Source organism: Lissotriton vulgaris, chromosome 7 (assembly GCF_964263255.1).
Source record: "Lissotriton vulgaris chromosome 7, aLisVul1.2, whole genome shotgun sequence".
Taxonomy (NCBI): domain Eukaryota; kingdom Metazoa; phylum Chordata; class Amphibia; order Caudata; family Salamandridae; genus Lissotriton; species Lissotriton vulgaris.
The window spans coordinates 125,256,191-125,274,288 of NC_141695.1; the positions used below are offsets into that span (position 1 = coordinate 125,256,191).

An 18,098-nucleotide genomic window follows, 5' to 3' on the forward strand; every position below is an offset into this window, starting at 1 on the left:
TGTTTTCAATACAATGAGGCCAGGAATAAAAGAATCAAAACCTTGAAGGAGGAATCATGGGAACAACCCCACCAAGCTGCTATTGCAAAAAACTCTAAAGTCTTTTGGAACATTATCAACGCCCGCTTCCTTAGCTCACCGTCATGTTGATGAGGAATGTTGGGTCGGGTTTATTTTTTCCCCTATATTTGATCTCAATGTGTGATTACTTTTATTGACCCACCATTGGTCTTTGCGTATCATGAAGTCAGAGAAGCTCTAACCAGTGTTCCACTAACAAAGCGCCAAGACCGGATTGTACCCCCATAGATTTCTTCATTGATCAGCCAGATCTGTGGGGCCCGGTGCTGAAAAATGTTTTTAATGCAGTCACAAAAGTGGGCCCACCAGATTCATGGAAGAAATCAATTTTGGTACCAATTTGTAAGAATGGGGACACATCCGACCCTAAAGTTACAGGCCCATTTTGTTGTTTAATAGCACAGCCAAACTCATTGGCAGGGTTTCACTGAAACGTGTAGAGAATTGAGCAGCTAAAAGCACGGTTTTAATTCCAGGCCAAACCGGTTTTAAAAAGGGTATTGTAGGGTGACTCGCTCTTCGCTTCCGAGCTGAGTGGTCGCTCCCCTGCTGCTGCGGTATCGTTGCAGAACGCATATTATATGATTTGGAGTGTTATTTAAAACTATAGCCTGCTTTGTGCTCTGATTGCCGCTGCGTGCTTTGACTGACGCTTTTGCCCATTTGCATAGTTAATTAGCTGATTTGCCCTTTCGCATTGTTACATTGCCAGCGTGACTTTATTTGCAGATTTTGTGCTTGTGCTCAAATACGCCGCTTTGCTTATTAGCATTTTGATTTGATAGCGTCATTCAGCATTTGTGTTTTCCCCCAAGCGCTCTTTCCGTCCTGACCCCTCCGCCTCCATTTTGTTGTTATTGACCTCCTCCTTAGCCCGACCCGCCTCCCAGCTGAACCGCCCTCGCCCCTCCTCTGTCCATTAATGTCAGATGGTCCCACGCGCAGCGTCCACGCGCTACGTACACGCCGAAGGTGCTCCAAAGGTAAGCCCGTCTACGCCCGTCCGCGCCTGGACCGCGCCCAGCGCCATACCCCCTGCCCCTCGCGCTGCCCAGCCCTCCCGCATTACCTACGATGCCGCCACCCTCCTAGCCCTTAACCCCGGTCGCGCCCCCAACTGCGTCCAAGCCGCCCCTGGACAAACCCATGGACCTTTCTCCTGCTACTCCTGCAAATTCAGCGGCACCGACAACATCTCCGCTACGACCACACCACTGACCCCCGACCCCAACTACCTACAATGCATCCTTCTCAACACCCGATCAGTCCACAGGCACGCCATTGACCTATGGAATCTACTAGACACCATTTCTCCAGACATCGCCTTCCTAACGGAAACATGGATGAATGCTTCCTCCGCACCAGACATCACCATTGCCATCCCTGAAGACTATAAGATCACTCGCAAAGACCGTACCAGCCACACAGGAGGAGGAATCGCTATCGTCCATAAGAAATCAATCCGCATCTCAACCAGCTCTGACGCCAACCTCGCCAACTCTGAACACCTTCACTTCCAGATCCACATCGACCCCAAAACCACACTCAGAGGCACCCTCCTCTACAGACCACCAGGACCCCGCGCAAAATTCAGTGAAGACATCACGGACTTCATCACTCCACACGCGCTCCCCTTCAAAGAATACATCCTTCTGGGAGACCTCAACTTTCACCTTGAAAAGATCAACGACCGCAACACCACCACCCTCCTGGACAACCTCGCCAACCTCGGACTTAAACAACTGGTCACTTCCCCCACCCACATCGCAGGTCACACACTCGACCCCATCTTCACCTCCAGCAATCATGTCTCCTTCAGCCACACTACGGATCTCCTCTGGACTGACCACAGCTGCGTTCACTTCACCTACAACAAGCCCAAACCCACCAACCACCTCCAACCAACTCTGCAAAGAAACTGGAACAAAATCACCACCGACCAGATCTCCTCATCGCTCCTTCTAAACACCCCAGCCCACTCCTCGGACCCAAACCTAGCCGCCGCCAACTTCACCCTATGGTTATCCAACACCGCCGACACCTTAGCACCATTGAAAAAACGTCAAAGCAAACCTGGCAACAAGAAGGCCTCATGGTTCAACGATGATCTTAAGAAGTCCAAGAAACTCTGCCGCACCCTTGAAAAAGCGTGGAAAAAAGACCCAACCACCAGCACCAAGGACGCCTTCAAAAACGCCACCCGCACTCACCACCAACTAATCCGAAAGGCCAAGAAAACAGCATTCAAGGATCGACTTGACAACAACACCCACAACAGCAAGGAACTTTTCAACATCGTCAAGGAGTTTTCCAATCCCTCGGCCAACTCCAACGACATCACCCCCTCTCAAGCCCTCTGCGACTCCCTAGCCTCATTCTTCCACAACAAGATTGCAGACATCCACAACAGCTTCGACAACCAACCCGGAGCCCAACCCACCCAACCACATGCTGAACACTCTCCCCCCGCGAACACCCTTAACGACTGGAACCCAATCTCCACTGAGGACACCATCCGCCTGATGAACTCCATCCACTCAGGATCCCCCACAGACCCATGCCCTCACCACATCTTCAACAAAGCAGACTCCGTCATAGCACCGCACCTCCGAGACGTCATCAACTGCTCCTTCAACTCCGCCACCTTTCCGGAAAACTGGAAACACGCTGAACTCACCGCCCTTCTGAAAAAACCCACAGCGGACCCCACCGAACTCAAAAATTACCGCCCCATCTCGCTCCTTCCATTCCCGGCCAAAGTAATCGAGAAAGCTGTCAACAACCAGCTCACCGCCTTCCTCGAAGCCAACAAATCCCTCGACTCCTCACAATCTGGCTTCCGAGCAAAACACAGCACTGAGACCGCCCTCATCGCAGCAACAGACGACATTCGAACTCTACTGGACAATGGAGACACAGTCGCCCTCATCCTCCTCGACCTCTCTGCAGCATTCGACACAGTCTGCCACAGCACCCTTTTACAACGCCTCAGCAACATCGGAATACATGGAAAAGCACTTGAATGGATCACCTCGTTCCTCACCGGAAGAACCCAGAGAGTCCGCGTTCCACCATTCAAGTCCGAGGCCACCGAAGTCATCTGTGGCGAACCACAAGGATCCTCTCTCAGCCCCACCCTCTTCAACGTATACATGAGCCCCCTCGCGACCATCGCCCGCCAACACAACCTCAACATCATCTCTTACGCGGATGACACTCAACTGATCCTTTCTCTCACCAAGGACCCTAGCACCGCCAAATCTAACCTACACGAAGGAATGAAAGAAGTTGCTGAATGGATGAAACACAGCCGTCTGAAACTGAACTCAGATAAAACAGAAGTCCTCATCCTAGGTACATCCCCCTCTGCATGGGACGACTCTTGGTGGCCGGAAGCCCTTGGAAAAGCACCCATCCCGACAGACCACGCACGGAACCTAGGCGTTATCCTGGATTCTTCACTTTCAATGAACAGACAAGTCAGCGCTGTATCCTCATCCTGCTTCAACATTCTTCGCATGCTCAAAAAAACATTTCGCTGGATCCCCACCGAAACCAGGAAAACAGTCTCCCATACTCTGGTCACGAGCCGAATGGACTACGGAAACACCCTCTACGCAGGCACTACCGCTAAACTCCAAAAGAAACTCCAACGAATCCAAAACGCCTCAGCCAGAATCATATTAGACATCCCACGCAACGAACACATCTCTGGTCACCTGAAAGACCTCCACTGGCTACCCGTCAATAAGAGAATCACTTTCCGACTGCTAACCCACGCACACAAATCACTCTACGACATCGGACCAGAATGCCTCAACTCAAGACTGTCCTTCTACACCCCCTCCCGCCAACTACGTTCCTCCAGCCAAGCCCTCGCCACTGTACCTCTCATCAACAAGACCACCATGGGAGGCAGATCCTTCTCTTACCTGGCTGCTAAAACATGGAACTCACTCCCCACTCACCTTCGCCTTACCCAGAACCACCTAGCCTTCAGAAAGCAACTTAAAACATGGATATTTGACAAGTAATCCTCCTCCCCCTCCTTAGCGCCTTGAGACCCTCTGGGTATGTAGTGCGCTATATAAATTCTCTGACTTGACTTGACTTGACTTGTATTGTATTGTATATTGGATTTATATAGCGCTTATCACCCAGGGGTCTCTAAGCGCTTGCCTTGGGAACCCGTCCTGGCTTTCCCCTGTGAGATAGCCCCTACAGGGCATCCCCAAGGTGAAAGCCAGGCATCCCGCCGCAGGGGCCGTTGTGGAGATTAAGCAAGCTTAATGCCCAGAGTTGCAGAGTGTGAACCCATGATTAGGTCAGGCACCGAAGCGAGAATTATCGAGTCCGTGGACATTTGAGCTCAAGACCCTGCCGTGTCGGGAATTGAACCCTGGTCCCGGGACTGACCTCTGCTTCAGGGTCTGCCTGCTCTAACCAGTGAGCCACACTTCTCCACTAGCACTGGTATGGGCACCCAAGATCAATGCGTTAATCTTTGCCTGTTAATTGGCAAGTATACACAAGCAAAGCCTGGTAGACTATTCCTGGCGTTCATGGATTTGTCCGCAGCTTTTGACTACATGGCACAAGAACCCCTATGGAGGATAAAGGAGGAAATGGGCATAGATGAGGCAATCACATTATTTATAAGGCAGCTTTATTCATCAGCAATAGCCTGCGTCAGATACGGGAGAGAAGGAGAGTGCACCAGGGTGTTTCCAATTAACAGAGGAGTCCGCCAGGGATGCGTCCTCACCTCATTTCTTTTTTCTATTTACACCAATGGGGTAGAAGTGTCCCTGACGGATTCTACACTAGACATCTCAAAAATTAACAACGTTCGCACCCCAATCCTCCTGTATGCTGACAATGCAGTGCTAAATGCCCGTACGGGCCTGGCCCTACAAAAGGTCTATGTAACCTTTATGCAGTAACTCGGGCTGAAAACTAATGAGTCAAAATCCGTCATTCTAATAATTGGAAAGAAGAATAGGAAGGTCCCAGGTTTTTATATTTCAGGGAAAAAATGGCTCACACCGATACCTTTTCTTACCTAGGTGTAACATTCAATATGCAGTTGTCATGGTCCCGTTTGCGTGCCACTAGGGGGTTATCATTAAAAAAAAGTATCATCGCTCTCAATTCCTTTATTAAAAAACTGGGGGCGAAGCCTATCGATATGGTAATAAAGGTTTATGCAGCAAAATAAGTGTTGGTAGCAACTTACGGGTCAGGTAAATGGGGTCATTCTAATCCATCTACCCTCCAAGTGATAGAGGACACGTTCTTGAAAAAGCTAATGGGCCTTCCCGTAAGCTGTTCTAACTTTAATACCCACACAGATTTGGAGTTTCCATATCTGTTTGATACAATCTCTGTGGCACCAATAATTTTGTGGCACTCCATCTGGAGAAGGGAGTCTATTCAGACTACCCAAAACCTAATTGAAGATTGTTTATCCATGGAATATGTACACAGAATTCCATGGATTTCATATATCAAATCTACCTTCTACGCTTTAGGTTTGAAGCATCTATTTGCTACCCCCAGGGATTGCATGAACATCTCTAGGAAGGAGGTAAAAGCCCGTTTTTTAAACAAAGAGAAGATGCCACATTACAAACAAATTGTACCAAGGTATTCATAAAACTGTATCTTGAAGGTCCAAAGCCGCAGTAAGGGATAAAGACATACCTATTTACTTTGTCAAACGCGGGTCATAGTTTCTTTCTAATTAGATTCTGACTGAATCTTATACCGTGCATGTTGGCAGGTATCTATTCTATAAATGACTTGCCCTTCTGTCCCTGTGACAGTTCTTCTGCACAATCAAATTTACATATTTTTTCCTTCTGCAAATTTTATAGGGACCCTCATAAAAGATGTATTCTCCCCTGATGGGCAAATTTTGTTTCAAACAATGTCGTGTAGAAATATTCTTTTTTACAATCCCAGCCTAACCCCTTGGTTTGCTTATCAGTGGCGTCTTTTTTAAGTCAATTGTGGTAGATCAGGCTGCAGCACAACACCACTGAATGAATTTTTAAATAGTTACTAATTATCATTGCTTTTATTTTGTTACTTCTACTTCCATACTGATATGAATAGCATTGTTGTACTGATTTATTGATTATTTTTAAATTATACTTATCTGTATTTTTTTGTTTTAAATGGTATTCATCTGCACTTTTATGATATTATATTATAAATATTGAATAAAGTAATTGACTGACTGACTATTCAACCATTCCATAGTGCAGGGATGTACAGGTAATGTGCGTCTGCAGGAAGTGCCTGGAATTTGCATTCAAAGAAACAGTTGACCACCTCAACCCTTAGTTCCACAACATATTTTTTCCACAACCATCTGAACTCCTCGACATGCCGCGGAGCCCACTCATTGAATTGCCCATTTCGCCATCTCCGGTCACCACTATTAGAAAGTGGGCCTCTAGTTGGCAGATGAATGGCAGGGCAGGGACCAGAATCCTAGTCAGGGTAAGGCAGATACACACCCTAAATTAACCTGTGCTCACCCTCAGGTAGTTTGTCACAGAGCAGTCTGGCTTAACTTACAAGGCAATGTGTACAGGATTTGTGCAACACTTCAAACAGTATTACCATGACAAATACCACAAAAAGCCTCCACAACAGTTTGTCAACAAGAGTAAAGTATTTTAGTAGTAAAGCAAATGACAATAATCCAATAATTAGAACTTGAGGTATGAAGTTGTAAAGCAGCCCCAAACCCTGCTCTCCCCGTGCTGGTGCATCACTCTTGCTCCTATCTTTTCCTTGCTGTTTCCCCACTTTTTCAGTATCTTCTTTTTGCTTTTCCCTCATTTTCAGTTTTCTTCTTGTTTTTTGTGTGCTTTTGAGATCCTCCTACTTGCTTTTCCCCCATTTTCACTGATTTCTCCTTCTCATCTCTGTTTTGAGTGTCTTCTCTTTGTTTTCTTCATTTTCAGTGTTTTCTCCTGGCTTTTCTACATTGCTTTTGAGTGCCTTCTACGAGCTTTCTCTTTGTTTTCATTGCTTTTTCCTCGTTTTTTTCCTGTTTTTGAGTGCCTTCTACTTGCTTTTCCCTCATTTTCAATGCTTTGTCCTCTGTTTATAATGCTTTCTCTTTGCTTTCCCCTTATCTTCTTAAAAAAATAAAGAGCAGTTAGAAATTCCAGCATACTGGGACCCTCACAGGGTATTTGGTTGCTTTATAAATCATTAATTGATTGATTAAAGAATAAACAGTTTTGTAGTGCTTAAAAGCATAAAGCACCAACAGGGGAAATCTGGTTGGCACTTGACAGGGGTCAATCCAAAAATTCAGGCGGACCGTGATGGAGCACCGATCAGATACAGGAGCCAACCTTGTCCCACTGAATGAGTACTTTGTTGAGCCATTGACAAGCCAGATGCATGAAGCAGAAGAGGCAATGCATTGTTGATACCGCAGGATGTAGGCAATGCGTTAGTTCCGACCCGTACAAATTGAGATGCATTGTCGGCAGCTTCTTCCTAGGTAGGCAATGCATTGTGGTCGAGCCGCGGAGTTGGTGATGTGATATCTTCATAGCAGGTGACGCGTTGGTACCAAATGAGAGATGTTGGTTCTGACCCGTGCAACAATGGCGATGCATGGATTATCATGCAAAACAGTCAGAAACCCCACTTCCAAGTACCCATGACTGGATTGGCACCACTAGGCAGGGAAGGACTCACCGTTGGTCAAGTTCAGAGGCTTTAGGAGGATAGTTGGAAGTCTTCGATATCCCTGAGACTACAGAACAGGAAGCATGCCAGCAAGCACTTGGAGTCACTTTAGTTCTGTGCATGGAGATGCAGGTCCAGTCCTTCTCAATCCCAGACTAGAGGTAAGCAGGCAGCAGGCAAGCACAGCTAAGCAGTTCAGCAAAGGGGCAGTCCCTCAAGCAGCACAGCATTCCTTCTTCCTGGTAGAGTATCCTCAGGTCCAGACGTGTGCTGACTTGGTGGTGTCAGGGTTTCACTTCTCATACTCAATTGTGTGTTTGAACTGTGAGAGACTTCAAAGAGATGGCTTTATGGTGCATAAGTCCCTTTCTTCCCTGCCCTTCCGGCCCAGGATGGACCATCAGGATGCTAATGGACCATCAGTCATACCTAAGCTCCCCTTGTATGTCGTTGTCTAGAGACAATGCACAAACACCCAGCTGCCACTCATGCAAGACATGTATTCAGAGACAGGCAGACAGCACAGAATGGTTAAAGTAAGAAAGTGCCAACTTCCTAAAAGTGACATTTTCAGACATGTAACTTAAAATCCAAATTTGCCATAATGGTTGATTTTAACTTGTGAGTCCTGAGACACCAATAGTGAAATATATATCTTTTGCCAATTGGAAATTACACTTATAAATTGTAACAAGGTGATGCCCAATGTTAACCTTTGGAAGATGTAGGTCTTTCAGTAGTGAGAAACAAAGTACATATAAAACTTAAAGGTATATGTCCCATTTTCTAAGTCTACAGCCTTCCTTAATGGTGACCTATATGTAATAAAAAGGAAGGTTTGGGCCTGGCAAAAAGGTTAAACTGCCAAGTTGAAATGGCAGTTTAAAATGCACCCGCATGCCCTGCAATGGCAGGCCTGAGACATGTTTAAAGGCCTACTGAAGTGGGTGGCACAATCAGTGCTCCAGGCCCACTAGTAGTAATTAAGTTACATGCCACGGGCATATTAAGTGAACTTTTACTAGGGACTTATAAATAAATTACATGTGCTAAGTGTGTAGATGCCAATGTTACAATGTTTAGAGTACAGAACACGTGCACTTTAGAACTGGTTAGCAGTGGTAAAGTGCCTAGAGTCATAAAGCCGGAAAAAATGAAATCAGCAATACAGGAGGCCAGAATGCAAAAAGCCACGGGAAACTACACCATGGATGCCAGGCCTAACAGCCACTTACTATGTGAAGGGACATTGAGAGACTTTCAGTGACAGACAATATCTCTAATGGCCATCCAGATGGCAAGTATAGGAATCCATGGCCAACTTTCTTTTTAGGCTTCAGGGTATGTAGTCCAAGAAGGCATATTTCTACCGTTTGCAACTGCCATCTTACCAATGTGCATTCTAGGTCTGATGATACTCTGAACTTTGGTAGTACCATGTAAGTGAGCGACTGAGCCATGGCTTCACAAGGAAGTAACAATCAAGTGAAGGGATCATTATTACATATGCGATAGGGATCAATGTAGTATAAATGAGTGAAAAGATTGTTTACTGGAATTCGTATGTCTAGGTTGTAGTGTTGCTAAACCAGATGTAGGACGTACAGTTAATGCCAGGACCTTAAACATCCCATAAAAAAAATATGACTTGGGGGTTCCTGTTGCTGTGCAGAATTCTACCTTTTACCCACAAGTGAAGAGATCACTATGAATATTTTTATAAGCTGGTAGGTCTGAGGCAGAATCTATTACATGTCAGGTCAGAACCAGTTACATGTCAGGTGAGCTGCTCCCTCCATAGATATGTGCTGATATCTACATGCTGTACTGTCCCCCTACCACCTTATGCAGAGCACTGCACTGGCAGCACCAGCATCTTGCAAGTCATACTGTTAGGAGACTATTTATGATGGTATTGTATTACCCCTTGTGCCACACAAGGTGGCAGGAGGGTGACACAAAACCTAGAATGACATTTAAAAGGCCATGCAAGGCTACTGTGCAAGGCTTGGTAAATGTGCAGTAACACAAGGCAGTGCAAGTCACTTCCCTTGGTTACTCTGCCTCTGGAGGCGTTCCATGTATAGAACATGGGTGCTCCCACACAAACATCCATGAATATTTGCATGTTCCTTGATTTTATTTTATCACTATTTAATAATAGTCCTGGGAACATGCCAGGAGAGACATAACAAGGAGAAATATGCTTATTTCTCCTTGTTTCTTACTCTTATATATGTGCTGCATTAGGCAGCATACATAGAAGGAGAAACATACATCAGAGGATTGTTTATGTGCAGGAATGTGACCCTTCCTGCACAAAAAAAATCCTCCCTGCTACTCAGCCACCATTGCACCATGATGCGATGGTGATTGCATTCATGTTAGACAGCAGTGTGTGCACCCGTGCCATCTCCTGTACACAGCTAAGGGATTTGCTGCATTGTTTTGTATCAATATTTGATAAATAGGCCTCTTGGTTTGTAGGTAGACTAATAAGCCTCAGTTTTATGAAATAATGTTATTGAAAGGCTCTGCTTGACATTTTTTGTAAAGAAAGATGGTTAACCATGCTCCTCTATCTTCCATCAAAGTTGTTTTAACTCAACATGTGGATTTTCTGTATTTTTAGGACATTCACTGATTTGTGAAGTGTGTTCCAGTAGGAATGAAACAGAGTGCAAGGGTGAGATGAGGACCTGCGATTCTCACATAACCACATGTGAACATTCAATAGCAACATCAAATGGCTGTAAGTGTTTTACAATTTGCTTTCTTTGGAATTAGATTTTTACTCATCCTGTGATGTCATATTCTTGTAAATCATTTTAACATCCTGCAATATTGATAATGATGTTACTCAAAAGGTGTGACTTTAATATACTACCTCCTGCACATATAGGAGTGCACATGATAATATTTAGCCCTGTCTACCTAGCATCTGTACGTGTGCCTTATATTTTTATAGCAATCACTAGCATACAGAGGTAACACTTTATCACAGCACACATAATTTGTACGTACTTAGTATGCACACATGCACCTGTTTGCATGTTTACAGTTGTTAGCACCTTATTGCCAAAACTATTTACATTTCCAAATGCTTGATATTTTTTATGTTTGCAACATCGCCCTTAGAAGTAGTTGTTGTGTCTCGAGTGATACACTCCCACAAGTGCATTTGTTCAGTACCTTTTGCAAATTTCATTCCAAATCCAAGTCACACAAACAAAAAATGATGTATACACCGGGCCTGATTCACAAGGGTAACCTTACACTTTTTAATAAGTTTAATCAATCAATCAATCAATACATTTCCAGAGCACACTACTTACCCGCGTGGGTCTCAAGGCGCTGAGGGAGGGGTGCTGCTACTGCTTGAACAGCCAGGTCTTGAGAAGTCTCCTGAAGGTCAGCTGGTCCTGGGTCTGTCACAGGTGGGTGGTGAGGGTGTTCCATGTCTTGGGGGTGAGGTGGGAGATGGATCTGACACTGGTGGTCAATCGGTACATGCGTGAAACGGTGGCGAGGGTGAGGTCGGCGGAGCGAAGCTGGCGGTTGGCAGTGTAGAAGGTGAGTTGTTTGTTGAGGTATGTTGGTCTGGTGTCGTGGAGTGTTTTGTGGGCAAGGGTGAGGAGTTAAAGGTGATCCTCTTGTTGACGGGGAGCCAGTCCAGGTCTCTCAGGTGGGCAGCGATGTGGCTGTGGCAGGGGATGTTGAGGACGAGGCATGCAGAGGCATTCTCTATGCGTTGAAGTGTTTTCTGGAGTTTGGCTGTGGTTCCCGCCTACAGGGTGTTACCATAGTTCAGCCTGCTGTTAACGAGGGCCTGGGTGACCATCCTTCTGGTTCCAGTGGGGATCCATCTGTAGATTTTCCGAAGCATGCAGATGGTGCGGTAGCAGAAAGAGGAGACAGCGTTGACTTGCTGGGTCATTGACAGTGATGAGTCCAGGATGAACAACAGGTTGTGTGCGTGGTTGGTGGGTTTAGGCACAGTTATTCATCCATTCAGCGACGGCCTTCATTCCTTCGTGGAAGTTGGTTTTGGCGGTGACGTGGTCCTTGGTAAGGTAGAATATCATCTGGGTGTCGTCTGCATAAGAGATGATGTTGAGGTCCGTTTTGGTATTCGGAAACTATTGGCCAGATTCAAAAAGGTAAGCTTACACTTTTGTATTGGTTTGTTTCTTTTGGTATTCACAAATTACAAATGAATAGTAAGTTTAGATCTCCAGAGTCTACCTAGTCAAGGTGAAGAAATCTGCACATAAAAAGATAGGCTTGTCCTATCTTTTTCGGTGCTGAGTTCTCCATCTCAATTAACGAGACTCTGCAGTGGTGGACTTACTATTCCTTAGTAGTACTCTACTTATAATTTCAGATAAAGAGCCATATCTGATGAAAATATGTTGGTTCTATACCTTCTAATAGACAATAACGTAAGTAGGGCTACTAAGCTCTCTAAGCTGGCATCGGTTTAAGTTCTTGCTACATATTCGCCTCACTTGGTGTACAATCCTCTCTTTGGGTTACAGTAGTCCAGGCAGTTGTTCCCTTGAATTTTCACAGCCAAAGCCATCTATAGTCTTCCCTCCAAATACAATAGGAAAAATGCAGTGTGATCATACAAGTAAGATTCAACATAAAGCAAATATTTCTTAGCAGCCCTGCTGGAGATTGGGGAATGTTGCACCATATAAGGCAATGATGACAGGATGAGTGTATGTAGTGGGGTTATTTGTCTAAAATGAATACTTGAGGAGGGTATCAGGTGGGAGCCCTTATTGTGTGAGGGTCTGCAGGGGCCTCCGCTGCCCTTGGGACCACCACCGCCCCAAGGGATACTCATTTAAATGCGGGGCACATGGCCCCCTGCAGGCCTGAGGGCCACCACCTCCATGGGGCGATACTCAGTTGAATGTAGGGGCAAGCGACCCCCTGCAGAACGTGGGACACCACCTTCCTGGGGCTATGGTTATTAAATGCAGGGGCCATGTGGCCTCCCTGCAGCACTGGGGCTCTGTTTAAATAAATGAAATGTGGGAGGCTCGTGCCCCAACAAGTTCCAGGGACTACCACCTCCCCGGGGCACACATCAATTAATTGCGGGGTCCATTGCGGCTCCCCAGACAGGGAATCACCACCTCCCTGGGTTTTAAACATGTTGGAGCGCTCCAAGGCCCTGGGACTGCCACCCTCCCCAGGGCAGGCTCCAGCAATGTCCCGGGGTGGCAATGTCCTGGGGTGCCCACCCCCAGGATGTTGCAGTTTGCTATATGGGTGGCAGGAGCACTGGCCTTGCCATCCAATAGCAAACATTGTACTCACTTTGAACAAATGAGAACACTTTGCTATTGCTTGATCAAATTGAGGATACTTTCCTTTTTACCCCAGGGAGCTTAATATTAGCAGCTCCTTGAGGTAAAAATAAATGCCAGCCCCGGCAGAGGTCTGGAGCTGGCCGTCAGGCTCCCCCCACGATACTCTCACCCTAAAAATGAATTTAAAAAAACATTTAATAGGATCCCTGGGGCCAAAATGATCTGGGAGGGGGGCTGTTAAGCTTACTAGAGGTAACATGAGAGCTAGTTGTCCCCCAGTGACCATCAAGAAACAAAGTAACTTTATCCCCAAAGCAAGAGCGCACTCGGAGGCATGTTTGCAGCGTGGTGGAGAAAGGGGGCATGGCCTGCATCTACCTCTCAGCAATCCCACTGTGTTGGGATTACTGGAGGTAACACGTAGGCTAGTTGGCCCCTAATGAACCCCTGCAGGAAATGGGACTTCATCCCCCAAACAAGAGAGTGCCAGGAGGTGCGTTTTCAGAGTGGTGGAGAAAGGAGGTGAGGCATGGTATCACCGCTCAGCAATCCTGCTGTGTGGGACTTATTGGAATTGAAAATGCAGCAACACATGTTACAGAATGGTGAAAGGCCCTTTGCAAAGCTGGAATGGTAACCTGGTACTTATTGGTAAATGTGGGTTTTAAATTGGAACTAATGGTGTGCTCACCTCTCTTGCTGCTTTCTGTGCATCTCTTACCTGTTTCGGAATTTTTCTACCTTCTTTCTGTACCTCAACTGCCTTTTTTTCTTCAGCTCAATGTCTTCTTTTAGCAACTCACTTGCCTCTTTCTGCACATCTCTTGCCTCTTTCTGTAACTCCCATGCTTATTTTTGCACCTCACTTGCCTCTTTCTGTACCTCACTTGCCTCTTTCTGAACCTCTCTTGTCTCTTTCTGTACCTCACGTGTCTCTTTCTGCATTTTTCTTGCTTTTATTCTGCAATTCTCTTGCCTCATTCGGAGATTCTCTTCCTTTTTTTGCATTTCTCTTGCATCTTTCTACACCTTTCTTACTACTTTCTGCACCTCTCTTACTTATGTTTGCACCTCTCTTGCCTCTCTCCATACTTCTCTTGCTTCTTTCTGAGCCCTTCTTCCTCTTTCCGCACCACTCTTGCTTTATTCTGTACCTCTCTTGCCTCTTTTTGCACCTTTCTCCAGTTCTCATGCTTCTTTCTGCACTTCTCCTGCCTCTTTCTGCACCTCTATTGCATCTTTTTGCACTTCTATTCCCTCTTTCTGCACCCCGATTGCCTCTTTCTGTACCTCCGTTCATTCTTTCTACGCTTCTCTTGCTTCTTTATATATCTCTTGACTCTTTCTGCATCCTTCTTCCATCTTTCTGCACCTCTCCTAGTATTTTCAGCACCTCTGTTGTTTCTTTCTGCACATTTCTTGCTTCTTTATACACCTTGCTTGCTGCCTTTTTTCTGAATCCTTCTTGCTACTTTTTGTACCTCTCTTGCCACTTTCTGCACTTCTCTTGCCTCTTTCTGTACCTCTGTTGCTTCTTTCTGCACTTCTCTTGCCTCTTTCTGCACTTCTCTTGCCTCTTTCTATACTTCTGTTGCTTCTATATGCACTTCACTTTCTTCTTTCTGCACCCCTCTTACATTTTTTCCACCTCTCTTGCCACTCTCTGCACCTCGCCCTCTTCTTTCTGCTCCTCTATTACATGTTTCTGCACTTCTTTTGCCTCTTTCTGCACTTCCCATGCTTATTTCTGTACCTCTCTTGCCTCTTTATGTACCTCACTTACCTCTTAGTAACTTCCCTTGCCTCTTTCTGTGCTTTCCTGGACTCTTTCTGCACTTCTCTTGCTTCTTTCTGCACTTCTATTGCCTCTTTGTGCGCTATTCCTATTTCTTTCTACACTTCTCTTGCATCTTTCTGCACCTTTCTTACCTCATTCTGCAGTTCTCCTGCTTCTTTCTGCACCTTCTTTGCTTGTTTCTGTACTTCTCTTGCTTCTTTCTGCAATTCTCTTGCTTCTTTCTGCACTTCTCTAACCACTTTCTGTGCTTCTGTTGTTTCTTTCTGTACTTCTCTTGCATCAGTCTGTACGTTTCTTACCTCTTTCTTTACCTTTCTTACATCTTTCTGAACCCCCCCTTGCCTCTTTCTGCACTTCTCTTTCATCTTTCTCCTCCCCTCTTGCCTCTTTCTACACCTTTGTTGGTTCTTTATATACTTCTCTTCCTTCTTTATACACTTCTATTGATTTTTCTGCATTCCCATTGCCTCTTTCTACACCATTCTTTCTTCTTTCTGTACCTCTCTTTCTTCTTTCTGTACATCTCTTGCCTCTTTCTGTAACTCTCTTGCCTCTTCTGCACTTCTGTTGCTTATTTATGCACTTCTCTTGCCTATTTCTCTACTTCTGTTTCTTCTCACTGCATTTCTCTGTCTTCTGTCATGTCAAAGCTATTAGTTCTGCTGCTTGAGCTGACTTCTGTGGTATGTGAGCTGTCTCTACTATCGTGTGAAGCGTAGTATTTGCATATGCGGCTGAAGTTGTACCATCCGGTAACTTCAGACAAGACCCATCAACCCACAATTCCCCATCTACATCTGGAAGGGGTGTATCTTGCAAATCAATAAGACCCTTTGTCTGTTCCTCACTCAAGAAAATAAAATCATGTGTTTCGACGGAAATGGCAACAACGTGGCTGGGTTTAGTGTCACACATCTCTTCAATGTAATGTGAGGAGCTAACAGCGTCAACTTGTATCCTGTCAGACAAGCACTAGTTAAGTGCTGCGTCTTTGTTTGATTCAAAAGGGCATCCACAGCATGGGGTACCAACACCAACAGTTTATGTGATAAGACTATCCCTTCACTCTGGCGTATTGACAGAGCTGTTGCTGCAACCGAGCGAAAACAACCAGGCAACGCTCGAGCAACAGGATCAAGTACTGGTGAAAAATATGCACAAGGGCGTTGCTTATCACCATGTGTCTGTACTAAAACTGACAATGCACACCCATCTCTCTCGTGTACGTATAATGTAAAGAGCTCTGTATAATCTGGAGTACCTAACACTGGTGCTGAACATAGAGCTTCCCGAAACCTTCGAAAAGCACTCTCACATTCATCTGTCCAAGGGAGGGGTATTGGAGTGTCTTTTGTCAAAAGTGCTAACAAAGGTTTAGCGATATATGAAAATCCTAATATCCATTGCCTACAAAAAGAAGTAAGACCAAAAAAGGCTCGAACCTCTTTCTGTGTGGAAGGTACTGGTGTGTCTAGGATTGCTTGAATGCGATCTGATGTGAGTGCATGCTCCTCCTTAGACAAAAGGTGACCTAAGTAGGTTACCTTTGGTCTACAATACTGCAGTTTCTTTCTCGATACTTTATGGTGATGTAAGGCAAGGAAAGAAAGCAAAGACAGCTTACTCTTCTTCACATTGTTTAGGGGTATCAGCTGCCAACAAAATATCATCAACATACTGTATGAGCGCCACACCCTCGGGTAGAACAAAAGAATCAAGTTGACGTTTCAATGCTTGGTTGTAAATACTAGGACTCTCAGGATAGCCTTGAGGAACTCTACAAAATCTATACGATTGATTATTCAAAGTGAAACCGAACAGATGAATAGGGATCCAAAAGAAAGCGTTCTTCAAGTCTATAACAGAGAACATAGTTGCAGTAGGTGGAACTAAAGTAAGAAGTGTTGTGATGTCAGAAACCCCTGGGGCTCCTCAAAAATGTGGGAGGGGGGCCACATGGCCTCCCTCCTGGACCCCTCGATGGCCCTGGGGACCACCACCCAGCTCATGCAGTGTCCCGGGGTGCCAAACCCCGGGACACTGCTGTTTGCAATGGCAGAGGGGGGAGCCTCACGGCTCCTACCCTGTCATTGCAAACTGATTTCCTATTTGGAAGAGAGAGCAGGGAATCCTGCTCTCTCTTCCAAATAGGAAAGCAGATTGCTTTTCCACATGGGGAGCAGCATGTTAGCTGCTCCCCATATGGAAAAGCAATGCCGGCTCCCGCAGGATGCGGGGAGCCGGCTGGGACTGTGGGGGTATTGGGACAGCCCCAGGGGATGGGGTCCCGGGGAACTTAGTGGCCTGGGAGGGGAGCCATCCGACCCCCACCCCCATTTAAAAAAAAATAAATAAATAAAAAAAAGGGTCGGCCTCGGGGGATGGGGTCCCCGAGGCCAAAAGTACATTTTTTTTTTTAAACGCCCAGGCCCTGGGGGATGGGGGTCCCAGGGGCAGACTATGGCTTCATGAGGGGGGCAGGCCCTGGGGGATGGGGTCCCCAGGGCCAAACAATTAGACAGCCCCCTTTCAAAAAGAAAAAATATTTTTAAAAAGGGATTGCGGCCAGAGGCCATGACCCCTTATTGCACCACTCTTCAAACGCACCCACTGGCACATTTTTTGAGGGGGAACAAATTCCCCTTGAATACTGGGGGTCCCTGGGGGCCAACTAGCCCACCAGGTGCCTCCAGTATATACCACGGGCTAGCGTTGCAGAGAGGTGTTCGGAGGCCATGCCCCTTTTTACACCTCTCTGCAATGCTGCTCTGTGGTGCTTACTGGAGGGAGCTGATGGGCTAGTTGCACCACAGGGACCCTCAAGATTCAACTGGAGTTAATCCCCCAACTTAAAACATGCCACAGGCTCGTTTGCACAGTGGTGAAGGGATGGGGCGGGCCTGAGTTCACATGTGTACAAACATGTCCTGTGGTTTAAGTTGGGGAATTAATTCCTTTTCAATACTGAGGGTCCCTGGGGGCCAACTAGCCCACCAGGTACCTACAGTAAGCGCCACAGAGCTGCGTTGCAGAGTGTTGTAAAAAGGGGCACCTCTCTGCAACGCAGCCTCCTGGTGCATACTAAAGGTACCTAGTGGATTAGTTGGCCTCCAGGGGACCTCAGGATTCAAGGGCACTTAATTCTGCAACTTAAAACACGCCACAGGGCGTGTTTG

General features: G+C 46.1%; 1 protein-coding gene across 1 annotated transcript in view; it reads left to right on the forward strand.

Annotated features, from left to right (window-relative positions):
- The window catches only part of LOC147700980 (phospholipase A2 inhibitor and Ly6/PLAUR domain-containing protein-like), a 176,040-nt gene that overhangs the window by 60,715 nt on the left and 97,227 nt on the right, over nucleotides 1-18,098 (forward strand). The window contains exon 2 of the mRNA XM_086928558.1: nucleotides 10,433-10,552. Coding sequence (XP_086784684.1) covers nucleotides 10,433-10,552 — 120 coding nt within the window. The remainder of the gene's footprint in view (nucleotides 1-10,432; nucleotides 10,553-18,098) is intronic.